The 22,720-nt window shown below is 52.5% G+C and overlaps 9 protein-coding genes across 9 annotated transcripts; 6 read left to right on the top strand and 3 right to left on the bottom strand.

The window, feature by feature from the left end:
* Positions 1–1,652: 1,652 nt before the first annotated feature.
* Positions 1,653–2,657, top strand: UV8b_07071 (uncharacterized protein; the record flags this gene model as incomplete). Its single annotated transcript, XM_043144568.1, has 2 exons — positions 1,653–1,685; positions 1,767–2,657. 2 exons carry the CDS (start codon positions 1,653–1,655, stop codon positions 2,655–2,657), a joined length of 924 nt encoding a protein of 307 aa, XP_043000503.1.
* A 2,738-nt stretch (positions 2,658–5,395) lies between these two features.
* On the top strand, positions 5,396–6,931 carry UV8b_07070 (uncharacterized protein; the record flags this gene model as incomplete). Its single annotated transcript, XM_043144567.1, has 1 exon — positions 5,396–6,931. One exon carries the CDS (start codon positions 5,396–5,398, stop codon positions 6,929–6,931), a length of 1,536 nt encoding a protein of 511 aa, XP_043000502.1.
* A 541-nt stretch (positions 6,932–7,472) lies between these two features.
* On the top strand, positions 7,473–7,661 carry UV8b_07069 (uncharacterized protein; the record flags this gene model as incomplete). The annotated part of the gene is made up of 1 exon (XM_043144566.1): positions 7,473–7,661. One exon carries the CDS (start codon positions 7,473–7,475, stop codon positions 7,659–7,661), a length of 189 nt encoding a protein of 62 aa, XP_043000501.1.
* A 377-nt stretch (positions 7,662–8,038) lies between these two features.
* UV8b_07068 (uncharacterized protein) lies at positions 8,039–9,418 on the bottom strand (the record flags this gene model as incomplete). The annotated part of the gene is made up of 1 exon (XM_043144565.1): positions 8,039–9,418. One exon carries the CDS (start codon positions 9,416–9,418, stop codon positions 8,039–8,041), a length of 1,380 nt encoding a protein of 459 aa, XP_043000500.1.
* A 445-nt stretch (positions 9,419–9,863) lies between these two features.
* On the bottom strand, positions 9,864–11,239 carry UV8b_07067 (uncharacterized protein; the record flags this gene model as incomplete). Its single annotated transcript, XM_043144564.1, has 2 exons — positions 9,864–10,651; positions 10,705–11,239. The coding sequence occupies 2 exons, from the start codon at positions 11,237–11,239 to the stop codon at positions 9,864–9,866; spliced, it is 1,323 nt and encodes a 440-aa protein (XP_043000499.1).
* Positions 11,240–13,442: 2,203 nt separating this feature from the next.
* Positions 13,443–13,757, top strand: UV8b_07066 (uncharacterized protein; the record flags this gene model as incomplete). The annotated part of the gene is made up of 2 exons (XM_043144563.1): positions 13,443–13,577; positions 13,659–13,757. 2 exons carry the CDS (start codon positions 13,443–13,445, stop codon positions 13,755–13,757), a joined length of 234 nt encoding a protein of 77 aa, XP_043000498.1.
* Positions 13,758–13,817: 60 nt separating this feature from the next.
* Positions 13,818–14,296, top strand: UV8b_07065 (uncharacterized protein; the record flags this gene model as incomplete). The annotated part of the gene is made up of 2 exons (XM_043144562.1): positions 13,818–13,957; positions 14,008–14,296. The coding sequence occupies 2 exons, from the start codon at positions 13,818–13,820 to the stop codon at positions 14,294–14,296; spliced, it is 429 nt and encodes a 142-aa protein (XP_043000497.1).
* A 4,697-nt stretch (positions 14,297–18,993) lies between these two features.
* UV8b_07064 (uncharacterized protein) lies at positions 18,994–19,239 on the bottom strand (the record flags this gene model as incomplete). The annotated part of the gene is made up of 1 exon (XM_043144561.1): positions 18,994–19,239. One exon carries the CDS (start codon positions 19,237–19,239, stop codon positions 18,994–18,996), a length of 246 nt encoding a protein of 81 aa, XP_043000496.1.
* Positions 19,240–20,784: 1,545 nt separating this feature from the next.
* UV8b_07063 (uncharacterized protein) lies at positions 20,785–22,309 on the top strand (the record flags this gene model as incomplete). The annotated part of the gene is made up of 2 exons (XM_043144560.1): positions 20,785–22,176; positions 22,250–22,309. 2 exons carry the CDS (start codon positions 20,785–20,787, stop codon positions 22,307–22,309), a joined length of 1,452 nt encoding a protein of 483 aa, XP_043000495.1.
* Positions 22,310–22,720: the final 411 nt, after the last annotated feature.

Genomic DNA, 22,720 nt, shown 5'->3' with positions numbered 1-22,720 from the left:
CAAGTGGAAAGCAGCTGGCTTCTCAGCTGCGCGCCGGGGAAAGATCTCGCTCAAGGGGATGGGATGGGATGGGCGTACCGAGTATAGCATTCCAGGTCCGGTGCCACCGCGTCTAAAAACCAGCTTTATGCTTAAAAACTGGTGCGACCAAGTTGAACCAACCGCTTTGGATACCATTGCCTCATCCCAGGATCCGGGCAGATCTTTTGGCAATGCCACGCTATTGCCTGCGATGCGAGAAACGACTCTGGTCTGGGTTTACGCAATGCGACCTAAGCACGCGCGAGCAAGGATAAAGGGACAGATGCAGTGCAGCGCAAAGACAGGTTTTCTTTCCGCGGTTTCCTGAGACAATTGCCCAGCCACCCTGTAAACCTGGGCGCCCGCGCCAAGACTGGAGAGATAAGATAACGCAACATTGGGGAAGTTTCTCGTGGGTTGACAAGAAAGTCAACACACCGCCAATGAGCGACAACACCCTCATGTGCTGCAAAGTCGGACACGAAACCATGTGGGGGCTAAAACCCAATTACAGGCCACTGCTTCCTTCCAATATGAATTTGTTCCGACGGGGTTGAGCTTGGCGTCGCGATACGTTTCCGTCTGTCTCGCATCAACAAGTACGGTTGACGTCGTCAGCGACTAGCTGTTGTTTTCTTTTGCTTTCAGTCGGGCTTTGCAGGTGGGATCGCTTACTACATAGAGCGTATAGCCAGGGCCAAAGTTGCAAGTTGAGTGTCGCCAAGCTGAGACATCGGATACAGCAGCTGTTGGCGCTAAAACTCCCATGAGTCATCCATCTACTTGGTTAGAGTTGGCGTCAGAATCTCAAAAGCTGGGTAGCTGCTACGGATTACTCTGTATAGCCTCGATCGATAGCTCGCTCTAACGTGTCGGGCAGTAATTGACACGGCAGTGCTGAGCGACTGACTGACTGCTCAGTGGTCAGTGCTGACAAGGGTCGAGGACTCGCTCACTTTACTCCGTAGGATTGATCCTTTTACTCCGTACTCTACCGCTTGTTTCAAAAATTGCAAACTTCCAAGCTGCCCAAAATGTGGCTGTTTGCTCTCCGGGTTGCTAAACAATCGGAGCTGCATTCTGCAGAGCCTAGTCCGCAATGGTTTGGGTGGACCATAAGAGCTCGCACGAATATTTAGGCCTAGCACTCGTTTTGAGGAGGACTTTCAGAAAATCACGAATGGGATCGCAACTGGTACTCCGTATATCAGTGGATGAATGGATGAACGACTGAGTGCGGGAGTGTGTGGAGAAAATGAGGACATTGCAGCTTCTGTTTTGAGACTGCGTGAGCCCCCGCCACACTCAACTGTTTCTACCCCTCCAGCCACAACAAGCTGCACCACCTTGGCCACCTTGACCCCACCAAAGCCACAGAGAACCGTCGCCTGAACAACGCAGGTTTCTAATCAACGAATTTCATTTCATGCAAGTCATCAACATTCAACAGCCTTTGCAACGGCATCGGGTATCCCCTAAACTTGCGCCCGCAACCTCTCCCTTGGGGCTTTCCTGTTTTGTCGCATTCTAGGCCCCCATCACTGACCAATTTCTACCTCAAACGCCGTCTCGAGCCTTGCCTCCTGGGCGGGTGCAAACATTGTGGCTCGTAGTTAGGACATCCTTGCACCATGGGCCTCGAAAAGGTCAAGCATATAGTACTGGTAAGCCCGCAATGCTGCAACCGCCTTTGCGTACCTGTATAATCTTCCGGTCGGGATCAAGACTGACTCTGTCTCTGTCAGGTTCTCTCCGGGAAAGGAGGAGTCGGCAAGTCCTCCGTCACCACACAGTTAGCCCTGTCATTATCACTGGCCGGCCACTCGGTGGGCATACTCGACGTCGATCTTACCGGGCCATCTATCCCTCGCATGCTTTCCATCGAAGAGTCCAAGGTCACCCAAGTACCTGGCGGCTGGGCTCCTGTCCCCGTCCACGGCCAAGATGCAAGCAACGGCCTGGGAAGCTTGCATGCTATGAGCTTGGGTTTTCTCCTCGCAAAGAGGGGCGATGCCGTCGTCTGGAGAGGTCCCAAGAAGACGGCCATGATAAGACAATTCATGCGGGACGTACTCTGGCAAGACGTGGATTATCTTCTCATCGATACGCCTCCCGGGACCAGCGATGAACATATTTCGCTGGCGGAGACATTGCAGGGCGATGCCTTGCCCCACCAAGTTGCGGGAGCAGTTGTAGTAACTACTCCGCAAGCTGTGTCTACGTCGGATGTACGAAAGGAACTCAACTTTTGCTCCAAGACAGGGATACGAGTACTGGGTGTTGTTGAAAACATGAGCGGCTACGTCTGCCCTCATTGCTCGGAGTGTACCGACATCTTTGGCTCAGGAGGAGGGCGCAGCATGGCTCAGGAGTTCAATGTGCCATTCTTGGGCACCGTGCCGATAGATGCACAGTTTATTGCTCTGCTGGAAGAAGGTCGCAGGCCGCAGTACCCGGAGGGCACGCTCATTAATGGACACGACATATCCTCTCAAGGCCACATGGGGTGCCGGAACGACGCTGACTCTGGTAATGACCAAGCCAGATTGGCTGACAAATACAATGACTGCTCGCTGTCCCATATATTTAGAGGTATATCCAGCACCCTTGTCGAAACCATATCAGCTCAGGCTTGAGTCCGTGGTTAAGGACGTTCACTCACATCTCGACTCCAAAAACTACTTGTCTACCTACAATCATCTCCCAATGCCGAGCCACCCAAGTCAAGAGACGATGGGCAGGATAATTCGCTCACAATACCTAGCCGAAAGCGATGTCAAGAAGTCGACAATTGCTACATGAATTTCTTAGCTATGTAAAGCATCGGAATTTGCGGAGCGATGGCATGTCAGGCATGGCATGCAGAAGACACCAAAGAGGTCCAATGACGATTTTGTGGTTCAACACCTCTTTCAGTGCGTGGTTCGGCAGCGGCAGCGGCGGTGGCGGAAGCTCGGTTGCCCTCTGCCAGCCTCCACCAGACCGCTTGTTATGGCTCGAAATCAAGGTGCGCTCAAATGTGCCTAATAAGGCGCCCAAGTGCGCCCAAAAAGAAAGGCTCTTCAGCAATACGAACCAACGTTGTCGTTCATTGTCTGGTCGCCTTGTGATGTCTCAGACCGATGAGCGCTGGTGTGCGGGTGCAGGCTACTACAATGGCGGCGTCGGCGTCGGCGTCGGCATGTTGTATCGCTGCACTACATTCAATTGGTCAGATGTTTGTAAGTCTGTGCGCTAAGTGCGGTGAGGGGCCAGAGACTTCTTCAGTCTGGTGTTTGCTGAATGACGCCCCTCGCATCAGTATCATGCCCACTAGGACGCGGTAAGGTAGCATCTAACAGAAATTAGTTGATATTTACTGCCCAATGTTGAAATCGGCTGGAACGTGTTGTGTTTTCGAATTTACTGCATTCTTTCGACACGGTTGCCATGGGATTTGTATCCGGGCCCTCATTATCTCGTGGTTTACTCCGTAGAAGAGCCCGAGCTAAGCTAACAATGGGCGCAAAGGGGCAGCGCGAAAGCGACTCGGAAGGTCCAAGCAAAATCTGGTGCGACAGAGAGAATGGGAGATTAACCCGACATTCCGGCCAGGGCAATGCAGTGCCTGTCCATCTCATACTACGGTAGTATTTGACATATTACCTGCAACCGAAAAGTCTGTCCGTCCACTTGCGTTTAGTCCCATACTGGGCTACTTACGCCTCGTCCCACACACCAAAAGAAAAAAGAATCAGACTCCACGACCACGACATGGTTCCTTAAACGATACGTGCAGTTCGGGCCAGAAGACGAGGCCAGATGTTATGATTCACCACGGCCTTTTTGTCGCCCGTATACATGGTCGAAGCGTTGCCGTCATTCGTTACTTGCCTTGGATCTGTTTTGGCATTGACTCGTGTCCTACAATCGATTGGGCTTTGGAAACCCTACGTCATCATAGGTTCCCTCGCCCAAGCCCAAGGGTTGGTATTCCCGCACGACACAGTAGCGATTTTTTTTGAAACATGCAGTAGGGGGTAATAGTTATTTCAATTTTACACGTAGTTTCCTTAGGTACGGAGTAGATAATTCTCTCACAGGCAACACATCGCTCCCCTCTAGGGAACGATTCGGGCAGTGTTCAGTTTCTCAGGAGAGGTTTCCCACCCGACAGCCGGGTTTTTCCTTTCCGAATCATTAGAAGGAGGTATTAGATAGGTTATATACCTCCTAGTACTATATAGTCTCTAGCGTAATAAATAATGATAATATACCTACCTACCTAAGGTACCTGTAGATAATTTTTCCTCAGTTACTGCTCTTTTGGCCTGAAAAAGAAGATACAAGAAGCACCTAAAATATTGCAGAGAGGTACGGAGTACATATTTCAGTTCCATTTCAGGCTTAGCTGCTACTGCATGTTGAAAAAAATCGCTACTGCGTGCTTGGCTGTTCCACACCGAGAGGCGGAGGGAAAATAAAAAAAAATCTCGTTCTCACGCACCCCCACCAAGAAGTCAACGTGCTCTCTCTCGCGCAGACGTCGCAATCAACTCCTTTTCCAATTTCCTGCATTATATATGCTACGACTTGAACCAGCGTCCGATTTCCGATCGCCGCCTATGGGTGTTCTTCAACTTTGAACACCCAACGTCTTGCTTCGCTCGCGGAACCTCTGGCTTAGCCGCTTGTCATTGTCCGCGGCGGGACCCCTCTAAACGAAGAAAGCCTCCTGCCCAGGAAGATTTTAGGCGCCGCCTTTCTATGCGTTCAACTGATCTCCTGCGGTTCCTCTTCTCCAGACCATCAAAGTATGTGGTTTTCTTGTATTGCAGTAGCAACTTTTTTCTCTGCTTGCTCGACTTGGACAGCAGTTGCTAATCAATCGCTGCTTCCAGGCCTCGATAGCACCTCCCGTGCTAAGTTTCGTTCTCGAACCCAATTTGGCACCAAAATAGCCGCATCTTTGCCCCCTCAAACCCAAGCAGATATTTTTGTCTGCTAGCTCCGGTACTTGGCCCCCGGGTATCGGACTGCGCCAAGAGCTTTCAATATTCTGTCGCAGAAGTTGTTCCTTCACACCCTCCGTTTTCGACCCCCCTAACGTCCTTTCAGAGACGTTATCATCTCTCATCTACACATCTCATTGCTGCTGGCTCCGCCAGCATCACTGAACTAGCCACATTCTGTGGGCCTACTCTCTCAGACAGACACCGCAAGGTCTGTTTGAGCGGTAGCTAGTGCTCCGCAGACTCTGCCTAGCGGGCAAAGGAAGAAGAATCCCTCTCCAGGGTTCATCGCGTACCATCTCACAACGAGGTTTAACAGATTCAGTGCCTTACTATCTTGATTCCTGCCTCGGTGGACACGCTCAGTCGAGTGTTTAGCCATTATGGTCAATTTTTCGGTCCCGAAGAACTATACATTCTCTCCGTCTTCAGCAACGCCGCATTTGACCATTAATCATGACGTCGCTGCGGATTTGGATTCATCCAATGCCTTTGAAGGCCCCGAGAAGCTTTTAGAAGTATGGTTCTCGCCCAGTGCGACGGCTTTACCCGCGAGTGCCGCCCCCAATGGCTTGAAGAGCGTCTCCTCGGACACCTGGGTTGCCATGCTTGACATGGTCAATTGCAAGATCTTGTCGGTTCTGGAGTCTGACCATGTCGACGCCTACCTCCTTTCTGAATCCAGCATGTTTGTTTTCCCCCACAAGCTCATCCTCAAGACTTGCGGCACCACGACGCTTTTACTTGGCCTTCAGCGACTGCTTCACATCGCTGCCGTGAATGCTGGCTTTCCGTTTCGCAACGCCAGCTCTGTCGACGACATTCGAGCTGCGGCAACACCATACCGCGTGTTCTACAGTCGCAAGAACTTCTTGTTTCCCGACAAGCAAAAGGGCCCCCACAGGAGCTGGAAGCAGGAGGTCAAGTACTTGGACGACACGCTCGAGGGAGGCGGCAGCGCTTATATGGTCGGCAAGATGAACGGAGATCACTGGTACCTATACATTACGTCTCCCAATCAGGCCCTGACTCCCCCGTTGACCCCAGACTCCGAAATTCTTTGTGAGCCAACCCCTGCCACCACTGTATCTTCCAACGGCGGAAGCTCTGCGGGAGGCTCGTACAGTCAGAATGATGAGACATTGGAGATTCTCATGACCGATCTTGACCCCGAGAATGCCAAGCAGTTTTACTTGTCACACGCGAGTGCGGTCGCGAATGACAAACTTGCTGCTGAGGCTAAAGAAGCACGCAAAAAGGCACAAGACAGCCTAGGTTGCCTTTCCAGTGCCCCTGAAGAATTGGATGTGTTTGGGCAGTGTGACGAGGCCGAGCTCAACGTGGACAAGCCACAAGTTATCGAAGAGCTCACCACGGAGGGACATGCTCTTGGCTCTGTGATTGCCGAGCACTGTGGGCTCAACGACGTGTATCCCACCTCTGTATATCCCGACGCCCGGGTGGACGCATATCTTTTCAGCCCCTGCGGGTTCTCTGCCAACGGCGTGGTTCCCAACCCTCCTTCCTTCCCGAGCGATAAACCAGGTGCCACGCACTATTTCACAGTTCACGTCACGCCCGAGCCGGGATTTTCCTTTGCTTCCTTTGAAACAAACGTTCCTGGCGGTCAGAAAAGTCGTACCACGGCCGAGATCATTGAGCACGTGGTCAACATCTTCCGGCCCGGCCGCTTTAGTGTGACGCTCTTTGAGGCCAAGGGCCGCAGCGCGAATCCGTATGGCATGGCCGACGGCGCCTTCAAGAGCCTGTCTATGCAGCGACTCGTTGACCCCGTCAGGGGCTATCGTCGCGTGGATCGCATTGTCCACGACTTTGAAGATTACGACTTGGTCTTTCGGTTTTACGAGCGCGAGGATTGGTTTGGAGACAAGGCTGCGCGAGTTGGCGAGGAGATGTAAATGGAAGCTCAGTTCATACCTTCATTTCAGGCGGATGATGTTTTTTTCTTTTTTTTGCCCCTTTTCAGCACTCAGCCCTGTCTTTCTCGACACTCGCTACCTGTGCATTTTGAACACTCTTTCACTGGATACTGTGCTTGGTAGCACACCTGCAAAATTTTGCCTTCCCGCGGCACCACTTACACGGTGAGCTGGAGATGCCGCTCCATTTTGGTATTTTACTTCACAAGACGAATGAGAGATCCAGTGCAATCCTAACTATGATTCCAATTTTGGGCCCTTTCGACAGTGATTTATCCGTAGGATCAAATCTATAGCAAAAACCTCAGTAATTTGACAGAAAAAGGTAACCCGGTTTCTTATCGATAAATCACGTGATGCACCCGATCGCCGAGACTTTTTTTTTTGTCATTACTTTTCGCAGCCTGTGTCCTTCCAACCCGGCCACGCTCCTTACGATAGTCCAGCAAGCGAGTCTCGCCGTATCCTGCTCCTTCCTTTCACAAACCACGCCAACCAAATCGTGAGATTCTCGCTCAAAATGCATCTCATGTACACCCTCGACAGCAACGGCAACCGCCTCTACACCTTGAAAAAGGTCGCCCACGGACAGGTCACCAAGTCGGCGCACCCGGCGCGGTTTTCGCCCGACGACAAGTGGTCGAGGCAGAGGGTTACGATGAAGCGCCGATTCGGGCTGCTTCTGACGCAGCAGAGTATGAGGGCCTGACTGGGGCGTAGTACCGCACACGTGTGCTAACCTTGGCCTAGAGGAGTAAAAGTTTGCGGCTGCGCGACAGATCCATGCACCTCGGTTGGAAACGTACGGCGGTTGTCAGCCCTGGGCTGCGTGAAGACTTGGGAGTTTGTTGTTGAACAGAATGGGACGAGGGTCGAACCGAGGTGTTTGACTCTGGATGGATGGTGGTGTCGTCTTGAAGAGAGCGCGTGCGGGGATAAACTTGGGAGTCGGTGGGTGGGCTTGCATTTCCGGCGTTTCTGGTCACTTGGACAGTTTACATGCGTCAAAAAAAAACATGGTTCTAAAAAGTCACTCTATACACCTGCGTGGATGACTGTATTTTTTTTTTTTTTTTGAAGCCTGCCTTAATGCCTCTTGGAGTTCACATTCCTCCCTGCCCCGACGCGCACCCTCCCCCCACCTCCGGAGCGCTTGCCGCCCAGCATCGCAGGGAGATAGTCCTCGTCCATGGGGTCCTTTTTCCGCTGCCGCCTCTGCTCGTCGCTCGCCCTCACGTACTCCTTCTGGTCCTCCGCAAGGATGAGATCCCGGCCCCAGCCGTTCTTGCCGCCCGCCTTCCTGGGCAGCCGCCCGTTGGCGCTGCCGTGCACGGGCTTGGGCACGCTGTACACGTTGCCGCGGTTGTTCCACTGGAAGTTCTTCTTGAGGTGGATCTGGAAGTTGCCGTCGCGGTCGGTGGAGCAGCTGACGCGCGTGAGGGTGGGCTGGCCGCACTTGGGGCAGAACTGCTTGTCGGCGTCCTTGGTGATGGCGAAGCAGCCGTGGCAGCGGAGCACCCAGTTCTTGAGGTGGGTGATGCGGGAGAAGGACGGGGTGACGAGGTTGAGGTTGATGCGGAGGGCGACGTTCTGCATGGCGTAGTCGGAGGTGAGGATGGCGGCTTGGAGCGTCTTTTGCAGCGGTAGGGAGGGGGTGTTGGCGGAGGAGGGGGCGGCGTCGTGGGCCTGGTGTCTTTTCAGGTTGGACGGCGTGATCCAGCCGTCGTCGTCGCCGTCGTCGGAATCTTCTGCCGCGTCTGCCGGCGTGGCGATGGGTTTGGGGGCGGGGGTCTCCGAGACGGGCACCTGGCTCCATTCGGCGTCTTGGTCCTCTTCTTGCGCCGCGGGAGGCGCATCCTCGGCGGCGGCGGCGGGTATCGCTTGTCCTGCTTGTTCCGCAGCAACGCCCAGGCTCAGGCTATCCATCTCGTCTTCCAGGCCCGGCGTGTCTGCGGAAGCCCCCCCGACGGCGGGAGCGCCTGGCCCGCCATGGTGCAGCACTTCCCCGCCGTCCTGCTCCTTCGTCGCGGGCGCCTCGCCCTGCTCCAGCTGCCCATTCAGGGCCTTTTGTCCAGGAGCCCGCCTCAGCCTCCAGTCGCCGTTGTTGCGCTCGCATTCCAGCTCGTAGCCCAGCGCCACGACCTCGACATCGGTCCGGCTCAGCACCGCCAAGTCGCCCGTCCGCCTGGCAAACTCGGTCACGAACTTGACGCTGGCGGCGCCCGGCGCCCGGACCTTGGCAAACGGCAGCAGCGACGTCTCGACGCGAGCCCGCGTGGCGGCGTCCCTGATCTCGGGCAGGACCGAGGGGAGTATGTACAGCTGCTCGGCGTGGGAGACGAGCGCGCTGACGGACGGGTCGTTCTTGATCAGAGGGCCGGTGTCGAGGACGAGGCTGTGGATCGGCTTGGTCGGAGGGCAGGGGCGGGGCTGCGTAGCCATGCCTTCAAGCTTCGGGGTGGCCATGGCACGGGATGATGATGCGGTCACCGTGTGGTTTCATGTCCCGAGGGGGTTGAGGGCATGAGAAATCCGTCTTGCGTCATGCGACGTCCTCGTAATTCCTGAGAGGCAAGTTTTATCGCGGGGCATGTTTTTGTTGGGCCAAGAAGGTACCTCGGTACCTGGCCCCAGAGGAGGGCTCGGCACGTGACCTCCGTGAGAAATTTCCTGTAGGAGGTTCTTGTAGCAGTTGTGTGGAATTATTGTGGAATTTTTATTTAAGGGTTGCAACCAATGCTAAAAGAATAAAATTGCCTTATTGAGTGGCGAAATAATAGTACATGACTATGGTGAGGAGCGCTTCTACTAATTTGTTCCTCCTAATGATGGATGGAGCAATCAGGCAACCGTTATCCCCCTAACTTTCTACAAGCAACAATTATCAAATAGGCCATAGGTTATTTCTGCGCTAGTTTGGCCGAGGCAAACCCCCATCCAAGCCTTTCTGATATGCGGGCAAAGCCCACTTTGTCATCCAGTCTGATTTCAGCACCTCTGTCACGTCCGGTCGCTCGCTTGGCCTCCATGCCAGCATCCTATGCAGCAACTTAAACAGCGCATCCCGCTCCTCTTCACTAAGCGGTTCCATTTTGCATCTCCGTCGTGGGTCCTGCACCCACTCCTCGAACCTTCGTTCCCATGGCCAGAGGTCACGCTCATTGCCCAAAGGCCTGCCTGCATCATCATACCACTTCGGCCGCTCCTCCCATGCCGCCCACCACCCAGGTGGCATGGGACCCTGTAGTTCTACCTGCTGCGCCGTAATGTCATCCTGCTGCGCAAACCAGTTCCCGTCGATGAGCGACCTATGGGCGACAAGCTCAAAAATCACACACCCCAGGCTCCAAATGTCAGAGGCAAGAGTGAGGGGTGTTTTTGGCTCGAAAAACGCCTCTGGCGGGCGGACGATAAGGGGTGTGTATGACTTGAAACGAGACTTGTCGCTTGGCTTGAAGGCAACTCCGAAATCGCTTAGCATCAACTTTGCCTCGCCCAATGTTAGTTCCTCGCTTGGTATGCCTAACCATACTGGAATCACCGTGTAAGGGGGAACGCCAGGGTCTGTTGATGGTGCCTTGGTGTCCTCACAAAGTAGGGGCTCTTTGCTCGGCTCTCCATACCGTTCGTATAGTTGCTCTATTGATAATTGGTCAAGGTGCGAGGAAAACTGTAGGAGAAGATTGCTCAGATGAAGATCTAGAGCATGCGGTCAGCTGAGCTATCGGCGTGTGATGTAACGGGATGCTCACCACCATGGGCATAGCCTCTACTGTGGATGATGGACACGGCCATGACTAGTTGCGCAGCAAGAGATCTGGCAACATTAAGCTGAAATAAGCCGTTACCTCCCTCCACGGCGTCCCTCAAGCTGCATCGTGCCGGAAGGGTCACGAGGCATTTATGAGTGCCATTGGGCCCGCTGACCTCGAATCGATCAAGAACGGTGGGAATTGTCGATAAGCTGTCTGCCCAGGTGCTGCAGCCTACATGGCTCCGTGCGATTTCAGTGAGAGTATCAGTCTCGTTGAGCAAGGCTTTCTGCTCCGCGGAGCCACTCTCGTTCGCGCCCGCGATGCCTACTTTGACAGCGACATATTTTGTTGTCTTTTCGTCGAAAGCAAGCCAAACGGTGGAGTAGCCGCCTTGTCCCAGCTTGTGCACTACTCGATAACGTTCGCCAAGCCGGTCGTCGATGCGAATTGGGTGATAGCCGCCTCGGGAGTAAGCATAGACATTCTCTACAGAATCAGTCACATACCCATAACGGACAGGTGGTGGTGGCATGGTTGAATAATACGGTTGGGGGAATCTGAATCGTACGGGCAGTGCGAAACTGGAGCTCCAGGAGGAAACTCTTGTGCTTGCCGAACGCGACGAAACAATCCGACGAGGTAGCCAAGAGATACCCTTCTGCAGCGCAAGAGACATCACCTGCCCGGGCTAGCCCTTGCCAATAAATAAGGCTTAACACTTGCACTAATTTGAGATTGATGAGCAGAAGAAAAAATGAGTAGAAACAACTTATTTTGCAGACTAGGTCTAATAAATAAGGCTCAAGACTTGCACTAATTTGAGATTGATAAGTAGAAAGAAGTTATTTGGAGACTGGGTTTAGACAGGTCACCGTGGCGGATATTCTGATTAGTTGTTGCATGCCAGGCACGTGCGCTGTACCCCTGCCTTGAAAGGTGCGCGTATCACAGGTGTCTGGTCAAGGCTCTACTGTACAAAGAAGATGTCAAGCTGGTTGCATGGTTGCATTACTGGCTACTACAGTGACTAAATATCGCAACAGGAATTTATCGCAGCAGGTATCAATGATCTACTGCTATCGCCGTACCCTCAATCTACCGGCTATGTCATCTGTTGGAACGACCAAGGGGTACTTGAATATACGCAGAGTGCGCACGCCCCGTGCGACATGTTCACCTTTAAGGCAGTAAAAAGGCGGTAAAATAAGGCAGTAAAAAAAGCAGTAAAGCAGCAGCTAGGTGCTTTTGACACCGAAGAATTCGGCGGCACCCTAGAATTTTAAAGAAGGGAATTAAGAAAGATCGTAGCTGTTCCTGCCTGCCTTCCGGTTTCTTCGCAAATCTCCAGACAAAGCCTTTCTGTCTTTAACAAAGAGGGAAAGCGGGAAAGAGACACGCTCTTCCTTGCGTTCCAAGTGAATTCTCTTTCAGAAAAGTTAACGAGAGAACTCCGCGTCTTGAATTGAACAATTGTCACCACAATCAACCGTCGCAAAATATCCCGATAAATCTAAGCTCGAATGCCTTAATATTTTACTAGAAGAACTGCAACGCTTGCATCGTGGTCTCCCCCCCCCCCCCTTTATAGCTGATACTGAGCTATACCGTCAAGTGCTTAATGCTGTAAGGGATATCCCAGAGTGCAGCCAAGCTATATACCGTCATGTACTAACATTTGAAGGGCTTGCTTCAGACCTACGGCATTCTATATCTATATATGAAACGGCACAATCACATCAGTATCAACAGAATCACTTCCTTCAATAACATACTAAGGATATAGATATCGACAATAATACAGCGCTATTTATAGACCATAAAATTGAAAAAAAAAATGAGCACTTTAAACGTTGTTAATACTACCTGACCGCCAATCATCGTCCAAATAAAGCCAGATTGCAGCAACTGATTGCACTAGCATGTCAGGCAGTACGGGAGCAGGACAAGCACCCTAAAGCAATTCTCATCCGGTAAGTTTTTATAAATAATTATTTAGTTTAAATTTATCTAAAAAAATGCTAACTGATATTAGCGGCGACATCCACGCCGGAAAAAAAATAAAAGGGAAATACCTGCCAGATGGGAAAGGAGCCCATCTCACAATAAGCTACAAGACCCAAGAGCACCTTGGGAGAGGGACACATATTACTACCCACGCCTACATTTTTAACAGTATTACTATGAAGCTTCGACAGTCTTGCCCTAGAAGCGAAAAAGAAGACTCAACATTAAAGCCTAGCGGCAAGGCCGTTTGGCCCACCGGGGATGAAATCCGGGAAGTCGAAAGCATCGCGTATTCACACCTCGAAAATGAATAGGTATGCACCCCTGGGCTACGATTCGTTATACTTTCTATACTAAGGGCAGAATAGCAGTGGTCCATAGTCAAAAATATACCTGCGCGCGCCACACTGTCTTCGTATGCTACAGTACGCTCACATAAAAGCTCAACACTTCAGTCACATCGACATCTACCGCTCAAGTCAGTTCCAAGGATATCATCGACAAATATGAAAAAGCAAATGTGTATGACATGTTTCCGCAGATCCGTGAAGTAATTCACGGACAATCCCCCCGTCAGCATCGAACTGCCGACAATTCAACACGTTCTGTTACGGTACATAGTGCCGACGAAGAGGAGGGGCCTCAATATATTTCCTCTGCCGACACGCGGCTGAGACTCTCCAGATCTCGCATCCCCTTGTTGCAGGGGTTCGACAAGGCGAACTCAGACTATGGCCGCGGCTTTAATCTCAATGGCACCATTGAGAACACGAGACCGCAACATCTTCTTAGTGATTGACTTTCAGTCGCAGTTTGAAGGATTAGGGCGTCTGTTTCTTGCAGCAATCTCATCCAATTGGAATGCCGTGAGTTTGGTTCCTCGTCTAGTAAAGGGCTTGGTTGGTCTGCTTAGCGCCTACAATCTGCTCAAAAAGTTCCTTGCATAGAACTACGAGATTTTAGCGCCCAAGGGTGGCCTCGCCTCACGCTTCTTTTATCACCCGCCGATGACATATAATAATAGGCGAGAACTGATTACTTTATGAGTGAGAGATTTCCGCATCTTACTGTTCAGTATCATACTCTCCAGGCCTTTCACTTCCATCATGAGCACTATAAACATCGTCAAATACTACTTCCACCGTCTTAATGTTCCTAGAACCGAAGAAAGGATGAGAAAGCTTGTCGCGTTGGCATACCAGTCAGCTTGTGAACAGCAGCTCTATCCAAAAGCCATCCTCATCCGGTAAGCTTTCATAGAGCTCGCCCTAACAATTATGTACTAACTGACAGCAGGAGCGAGGTTCACTTAACAACGACGATCGAGGGGGAACGTCAGCCAGATCCTGAAGGCCTACACGTTACGTTTAGCTATAAGACCCAAGACCACTTGGGCAGGGAGACACATATCACCTCCCATGCGTACGTATATGATACAATTTCTGTGGAACTCAGGAAGTCGTCTCCTACACCCGAGAAGGCCGACTCGACTTTGAAAAGAAGCGGTAAAGCACTTAAACCAGTTTGGCCGTCCGCAGAAAAGCTCTGGGAGGCCCCAGATGTCGGCTATTCACACTTGCCCTGAAATCAGGCAGGTTACCTTACGCAGAAAACCCACTTAAGAGTGCCACACGTTCTGTACAGAGGGCATAAGTACCTTCGGTATGCATCCACGTACCCGCCGATATATTTCTACTCCGCATTACGCTAGGGTGCGATGACTTTCGAGGTGTTGCAATGGCTAAATCGCCCAGCCTGGTATCGAGGCTGAGGCTGCCATTGGTGCATTTGATACGAGTGGGTGCAAAATGGGTGTTGTATACCAAGTGCGTGCGGCCCAGACCCAGTTGGGTTCAGGTCCTCGTACGGTCGTTACATTAGATTAGTAGGTGCCTGAAGTAGTGGAAAAGGTGAACATGTCGCAAATATCGTGTAGCGTACTACGGGGCGTGCGCACTCATACTTAGCCAACGTCATTAGCCAATCCCTGAAGATTTGAAGTGTAGGAAAGGTTTTTTAGCGAATCCCCCGAGGCAGTACCTAGCGGGGATATCTCCACAGGACGGCCTCCCTCACTGTAGTTTAAATAAAGAGGGAAAGCGGGAAAGAGCTACGCCCTTTCTTTCTTGCCCTACGATTTCTTCGCAAAAGCTCCGCCTTCCCTGACACGAGGCTACCTATCCAATGGAGATATCTTCTTATATCAAGCAGGCATTAATTAGCCTACAAAACTGGTAAAGCAAGCTTTCAAGTCTTTCTTTGCTAGTCTCTAGGTATAAATTATACTCCATTACAATTCTTACCTCCCACTTAAGGAGGTCGGTATCTGAAAGCTACATGTACGCTTCTGCCTACCTCCGCTTGCCCACTCGCAAGTCGCAGGCAACGCCCCGCCCCGGCTTCCCTGATAACGTGAGTTTTGGGGAAATTTCAAGACTCGGGGTCCGGCTTTACTTATTAGTCGCCTCGCAACGCGCCACTAATAGTTCGATCTTGGGGGGAATCTCTGCCAACGTATCCTCACGCCAGGCCTACAACTATCTCGACGCCTCTTCCAAGTTGACGACCATACGATCCGCGCGATGGCAACGGCGAAAAGTTTGGTAGAATTTAACATGCCATAACGATATCAGCCATAGTATTACACAAATAGGATACTGATTCCAGAGTCCAGGTCGTTCGCGTGCGGCCGACCAGCGTTTACAGAAGCCCTCCCCACTCGACAAACTGTACACAAGCTGTTCCCAAGATGCACCGCCCTTGCGCAAGCAAGCGCAACCTATTCCACTTGAGAACCGACAGCTTTGTCTTCTTTCAAACCGAATTAGTGCAAATGGCAGCTTGGTGCCTGCAAAGCTACCGCACTGCATTCACTCCATATCAAGCGAAGCTGCCGCCACTACCCGCCGCGGATCGTGGAGAAACGTCCGCCCCAGCTTCCTGCATCCCGTGGCCCTTGCTGCAGATTTATCCCCAGAACTTTTCTTCTCCGCGCCGGCTCGTGTCGGGTAAATGCCGGGGCAACATGTTTGGAGCGCCCCTGGGAAGAAAGTAGAACTACTGTCTCAGCCGAGACAAAGCGAGCGCCGTGTCGGCGGCAAGACAGCACATGGCCGGTTGTCGGATCAGGTTGTCAGTGGTGTGCAAATCGCCAGCCTGCTCTGGAAGGCCGTGTCATGTTCAGGTGTCATTATCCGAACTAGCGAGAAAAAAACGTATGAGCGATTCGCGGACAGGTGATGTTCATCTGCGTCGCTGACATGACCGACACGTACGGCTGCCCACCTCGTTCGCCCGGCAGCAATGCCAGCAAAAGAGCGCGCAAATAGCGTAGCAATGATTGATCCTTGCGGAATAGTATTCGATACTTAATCTCATCTAGCATTATGGAAAGGGAGAGGGAGTAAAAGAGCTATCCCTGTCCCTGGCGCGGAGAAAGGCCGCCTCACCATGGGGTTGAGGTTTCTATATTACCAGCCGAGCGTCGCATCATGGATCAGACTCGGAGCTCCAGACTGGACCCGTTATGGACGGTATGCCGGAATGCAAGGCCTAAGAGCAGTTCGGTCTGAAATAAGTAGTAGTGACGCTGCATGAACCGTGTCATCATGCTTACGTGGACGGCGTTGTGTTAACGGCCTGACGAAATGTCGGGAGATGCGGTCGCTCTTGTTGCAGCCGATCAACCAGTGATCAACATTGTCACAACGCAGCTGTGGGAAGGAAATCTACGTGGTCAATTGTCTGCTCAAGCGCAAGACGCCCCTCCAGCTTTAAGACGGCTTTCTGCAATTTGTGTAGCGTTGCCGCCAAATTTTGCCTCGCTGTACCGAGAGGCCTCGCAGCTGCTGAATGATAGCACAAATTAGCCAGTAAGGGAAGTGCCGCGGCTCTGGACAAGCTGTAGATAGCTGTGCAATCTATTTGCAGCTTTGGTGTTAAGACGGAATCATCGATTGTATTTAGCCTGTATGTATCGCAGGGGGCTTGCTTGGTGATTCACGATAAGAGAGAGTTGTGTTGGACCCGAGATTGCAAGTATCTGGGATTTTCTCGTCGATCCCATCGGGAGAAGCACACCGTCACACGACAGTGGAAGCTGCCCGGGATCACGCTGTGTACGGATAAGCTGTTTCAAAATGTCAGCCTGTTGACGCAGTACAATCTTATCCAAAAGGGCCAACAACGTTTGTCTCTCCTTTTCCTGACCGAAGGCGAGAGTTTTCCAGTATGTGGGCAGGTGCATGGAGTCAGGTGGTGGAAGTGCGGCTCGGCACACGAGACATGTTGGAAAGTCGTCACGAAACGTGAGGCACACGTACCACGCCTCACGAGCCAAGGAACCAGCGATTACCATGCGACATTGTACGGCACGACAGGGAGCAAATTTTTCCAGAAGCCTTCCATGATCCAAGCCTCCAGGCCTTACTATAGTTAGCATGTGCCCCACCTCCACGGTCCGCGCAGGGAGGGAAGATGGTGTGACGAGATGGTGTGACCAGTCACCAGGCCGGGCTACTCCGTAGACGAAAAAGTTTGCAAGTCAGGTTCCAAATTTGGCAGAGTTGGGCTGGAGACAGATAGGACGCTTCTTCGCCGCCCGACTCGGAGAGGAAAAGAGTCGAAAAAAACAGCGAGTGAACGCAAGGCATTAAATTAAGAGCGTAATTGGCCGAGAGAGAGATCAGCAATGGCCCTGACTGATGGGGAATACCGATACCTGAAGTCGGGAGGGGAGGGATGAAAAGCCCTGGCATTTGTTTTGCTTGGATTTGCCTCTTTTGTGATTCGCTAGAGGAAGGAGGCGCTCTGTATTCGGGCGACCCGTGCTTGATGCATCGACGCAACTAATGCTTGCCCTTGGGGGGGTCCAAGACCGCAGGTTGTACTGTATAAAGGCCCGAGTCGAATCTGGCTGTCGATTATATGATTGGATGCAAGGGCTGATGATAAATTTTTCTCGCAGGCCCCATGCAGTGGGGATGCGTATGCGGTAGGTCTCCATTAGGTTTCGTTTTGGTGACGCTTGTTCGTTCAATGACGCGTGACGCGGTCGTGACCTGGCGAGGAAGGGTCCCAGGAGCATTAACCACTCGTCAAAAAAGTGCGAATCCAAAGAGATGTGAATTGAAACCTGCGCGTGATTTTACATGGTGGTGCACGCGCACGGAGTCACATGACGGGCATCAATCACCAAGGCAAGAAGGCAAGAAGGCAAGAAGGATGGAAAGACGTGCGATTGACTCGAACAAATGCCGCAGGCTTCAAGTGCCGGCCGACCAAGGGCCTGGGCTCTGCCTGGCGCTTGCAGCACAGCACGCACCAGCAGGTGGCGTCAATGTTGCTGACATGGCGCTGACGGACCGGGACCAGGCCCTTCTCCGTGTGCTGCTTGGCTGCTTGCTGCCTGCAAGTTCAAACGCTGTTGTGCCGGCCACTCACTGACAGGTATTAAGTCTACAGTGCGCAGTCTACAGTGCGCAGTGCGTGCCACTAGCCAATCTCGTGCTGGCTGGCTGTCCGTCGTGCCTGGAGAATCCCCAGCTACGGAGTACATGAGTACATGGGGTTTCGGACCCGATCTTGACCATTCAACACGTCAAGAACAAGGAACTAGCGAGCAGAACTCGAGCCCTGGCGTTGTTCGTCTCATCCCATTCGCAAGACTATCTTCCCCTCGTTGCTGGACTGGTAGCTTGATTTCTCTGCAGGCTACTCCCGGAGTCCGTACCCACCGACCAGATGCGACGCTGCTCCACGCCGACGGACAGATCCTGACGCAGCACCGTCACCATTCCAGGATTCCAGGGTTGCTGGCGTGACATGGCACGCGTGACACCGCAGGCCACAGGTACGTTGGGAGGTAGGCAGGCAACGCATGTATGTTCCAGACTCTTATTAGGCACTGCGAGGCTCGAGCTCTTGTTGGCGTGCTGAGGCTTGCGGCTCGCGGCAATCTTAGCCGATCTGGATGCCGGCACCACCACCAACTTTCGAAACCCTAGAAACCGACTGGCCGGACGGAGGAGCAACTCGTGCTTTGTTTCAAGCCACGGGGCCCATTCTGGCCCACTCTGGCCAGTTCTGACGTCAGCGCACCTCCGATATACCCGACGCCAAAACCAACCAGTCTCCACGGCCGGTGCCTGGCAGCCAGCGAGCGTCCAGGACTAACTCCAGCCTTCAGGTATCCGTGCAAGAAAAGAACATTAGTTCTCCTTGAAGGTATCGAGAACTGACTTGTCATTATCAGGGCCCGTGACGGCGACGCTACCCCAGATTTCAGTCTTTGGCCCAATGCTGAGGAGCCAAACTTGTGCGCAACTTGCTCCAAGCGGGTGGTCGGTCGCCTTTGACACTGGGACCATGTCGAGACTGACTCAATCTCGGCTCCACCCCTTGGCTCGTCGCTCCGGACATGCGGGTTTTCGTTCCACCTAGGGTCCTGGGACACGTACAAGCCAGTGACGGGGTCGCCGGGGAGAGCTCTTCCCTGTCCTTGTTACCTGCGCTCAGCGATGGATGCATGCTTACAGGTCAGACAGATCCAGGGCAACCACAGGACCGGAAGCAGGGGGGGGCACAGGGCAATGACTAATGACGGGGCCTCGACGCCAAGGTGAACCGACTCCACCATGCTGGCATTACGAAGTTTGTCTGGGTGGCCAACGAACCACAACCCACCCGAGCAACCTTGAGCTTGCGCCGGCATATCGCCGAGTCCCCAGACTGGCTTCTTTTTTGGACGACTCCGCTCAAGAAGAAGGAAAAAAGGAACAGAATGAACCAAAGAAAAACCAATTTTGCAGTACGTACTGTGAGCTCAACTTTGGAGCTCGACGGTGACGTGGCTGCTGAGGACATAGTTTTGGTCCCTCGCCTTTTCATTCGAAATATGTGCCGCGCCGGTGCATGATCGACGTGGATCTGTTTTATATGGGCCGCCGGAAGCATCGACAACAGGGGCATGGTGAATCTAGAAGCCGATAACACATCTGCCACTGCAAGTCTGTTCTTTACGTATAGAATCAGGTCATGGAATGATGGCTCTTGCTTCAATTCGTCCGCCCCGCCATTTGACAGAACAATCCCGATATGCAGGGTCGAATCCTTCTCTAAATTACAAACTTAGATAGGACTCAAAGACTAGGTAGGCCGCTATCTACGGGGCTGATAGCATTTTCTTCTTCGTTCAACGTGCCCTGCCCTACTCGGCCCTGACCTTTACTTGGCCCGGCTTTGACCCACAAGGTTTTCCCCCAGCCTCAAGCTTTGGAGCAGAGGAGGCAGAGTTTGGGCCTGGGCTTTCCTTTTTCCCTTTTTTTTTTTCCCAATTTTTTTTTTCGCATTATTTCTTTCTAGGCGCTCGTGCTAATTGGTGTGGGTGGCAGCGCGTGTCATTGCTTGGTGTGCCCGTCGAGTCCGAAAGCTCGTCCATCGCCTGGTTCCCTGCTCGTCTTTCCCCATATTCTCGCGTTGTCATCTTTTCAACCCTCCCTTTTCCGCATCTTCATCCTGGCCTGTCCCGAGCCCCAAACCTCTGGACCCTTGCTATCTTTTGTCTGTACGCTATCTATGAATCATACGTCAACTTGCCAGTTTCCTGCAAGACTTGGCTTTGCACTTACATGCAAACGTTAAAACTCTACACCCGACAGGCTCAAAACGAGCTCCACCACTTTGATTTGCATTGATACTGACAGCGAGCCTTCGTAATACTCTGCTTCTTCTTGCGGCTATTACTGTGTCTGCTTGGCGCTTTCCTTTTATACCTCCACGATCTCCCCCTCTTGTCACCATCTCAACCCCATCCTTTCTCTTGCTCAATTCGACGCCGACCTCCTTCCGCCTCTCTCCCTCCTTCCCAACTTCACCTGCATCTTTCCTTTCACCTCTCTGATCCTTGAAACGATCTCGTTGATCACACTTCCCTCCTGACTCAGTCCCTTTTTTTCTCCCCCCCCCTACCCAGCACACTTGAACAATATTGGCTTCTGTAAGCCCTTTTTTGGGACTCGTCAGCTTTGTCGAGGCAAGACTTGGACTGGCGCTAGTTTCACACTTTCCACAACTATGGCGACGCCCGTAGCCCGCGACCACGCCTCACGCGACAAGCACAGGGAGAAGGACTCAAAATACTCATCCACTACTGACCTGGAGGGCTCGGAAAATGTGGTCAGCGCCCCCGTTGCTGGCGAAGTCACCGACTTTCGAGAGCGAAGAAGCGATGTTGAGAAGCAAAAGACCGCCCAAGGCGCTGCCCACTTCAACCGCCTGGGATGGAAGCGACTTACCATTGTCTTGATCGTAGAGGCTATCGCTCTTGGCGCTCTCAGCTTGCCCGCCGCGTTTGCCACTCTCGGAATGGTTGCGGGCGTCATCTGCTGCGTTGGGCTCGGCTTCATTGCCATCTACACGAGTGATATTGTGGGAAAAGTCAAAATCGCCTACCCCGAAGTCGCGCACTATGCCGATGCTGGTCGTCTACTGATGGGTCGCTTCGGTTACGAAGTGGTCGGAGCCATGTTTGTCCTCCAACTCACCTTTTTGGTCGGATCGCATTGCTTGACCGGGACCATTGCCTTCCTCAACATCACGGACAACGGAGCGTGTTCGGTTGTTTTCGGCGTCGTGTCGGCCATCATCTTGCTCCTGGTTGCTATCCCACCTTCGTTTGCCGAGGTGGCTATTCTTGGATACATTGACTTTGCCTCTATTCTTCTTGCCATCGGCATCACCATTATCGGAACGGGCGTCGTGGCCACCAAGGCCGAGGGAGGACTGTCGGCGGTCAACTGGTCGGCTTGGCCCAAGCAAGACCTCTCCTTTGCCGAGGCCTTTATTGCCATCACCAACATCTGCTTCGCCTACAGCTTCTCCATGTGCCAGTTCTCCTTCATGGACGAGATGCACACACCCAAGGACTACGTCAAGTCCATCTGGGCCCTTGGGCTGATTGAAATCGTCATTTATACCCTTACCGGCGCCATGGTCTACTCGTTTGTGGGCGCCGATGTCGAGTCGCCATCCTTGCTGTCTGCCGGCCACACGCTTTCCAAGATTGCTTTTGGCGTCGCCTTGCCCGTCATCTTCATTTCCGGGTCGATCAACACCACCGTCATTGGACGGTATATCCACGGACGAATCTACAAGGACTCCGTCACTCGCTTCATCAACACGCCCAAGGGCTGGGCTACCTGGCTGGCCGTCATCTCCGTCATCACCCTCGCCGCCTTTATCATTGCCGAAGTCATACCCTTCTTCAGCGACCTGCTGTCGGTCTCTTCGTCCCTCTTCATCTCCGGATTCACCTTTTACCTGCCTGCCATGATGTGGTTCAAGCTGCTGTGCAAGGGCAAGTGGTACGCCAAGGAGAATCTGTTCCGAGCCGTCATCAACGCTTTGTGCTTCGTAATCGGTATTGTGGTTTTGGTTTGCGGCACCTATGCCAGCATTGACGACATTGTGAGTTTCCGCTGAACTAAACCCCCTTCGCCCGTGTGAGTGAAGCAATCGCGCTAACCGGCCCATTCAACAGCTTCGCCAGTTTAGGAATGGAACTACCAAGGGTGTTTTTTCCTGTGCACCGATCAATTAAGCGATGCCCTTTGCAGCCTCTTTTCTTTTCTCATCTTTTTCTCTTCTCTTCTTTTCTTGTTTTTTCCCCCTTTCTTGTCTTTTTTAACGGTGGAACTGCCAATTGGATTAAAAAACTCGCACGACTAGATGACATGTTTGACAAAAGTGTGCCTATCTGCAGTGGTGTTGGTTTACGAGGGCACGACTGGGACGTGTTTTGACCACAGCATCATCATGTACTTGAATAGGTTTCTGCGCCGAATTGATATCGATGAAAACAAACGTTGAGCCACCCCCGAGAAGCCTCTATCGCGGTGCTTTGGGCTGAAAAGAGACCGGATGCGTCATGTGCGCATCGGCAAGCTCAAATCCGCCACGAATATGCTAAATACCGTCGATGCGCTCCGTATGCTACATACTTTCCCGCACC

Source organism: Ustilaginoidea virens, chromosome 5 (assembly GCF_000687475.1).
Source record: "Ustilaginoidea virens chromosome 5, complete sequence".
Taxonomy (NCBI): domain Eukaryota; kingdom Fungi; phylum Ascomycota; class Sordariomycetes; order Hypocreales; family Clavicipitaceae; genus Ustilaginoidea; species Ustilaginoidea virens.
This window is presented reverse-complemented; position numbering and strand designations above follow the sequence as displayed.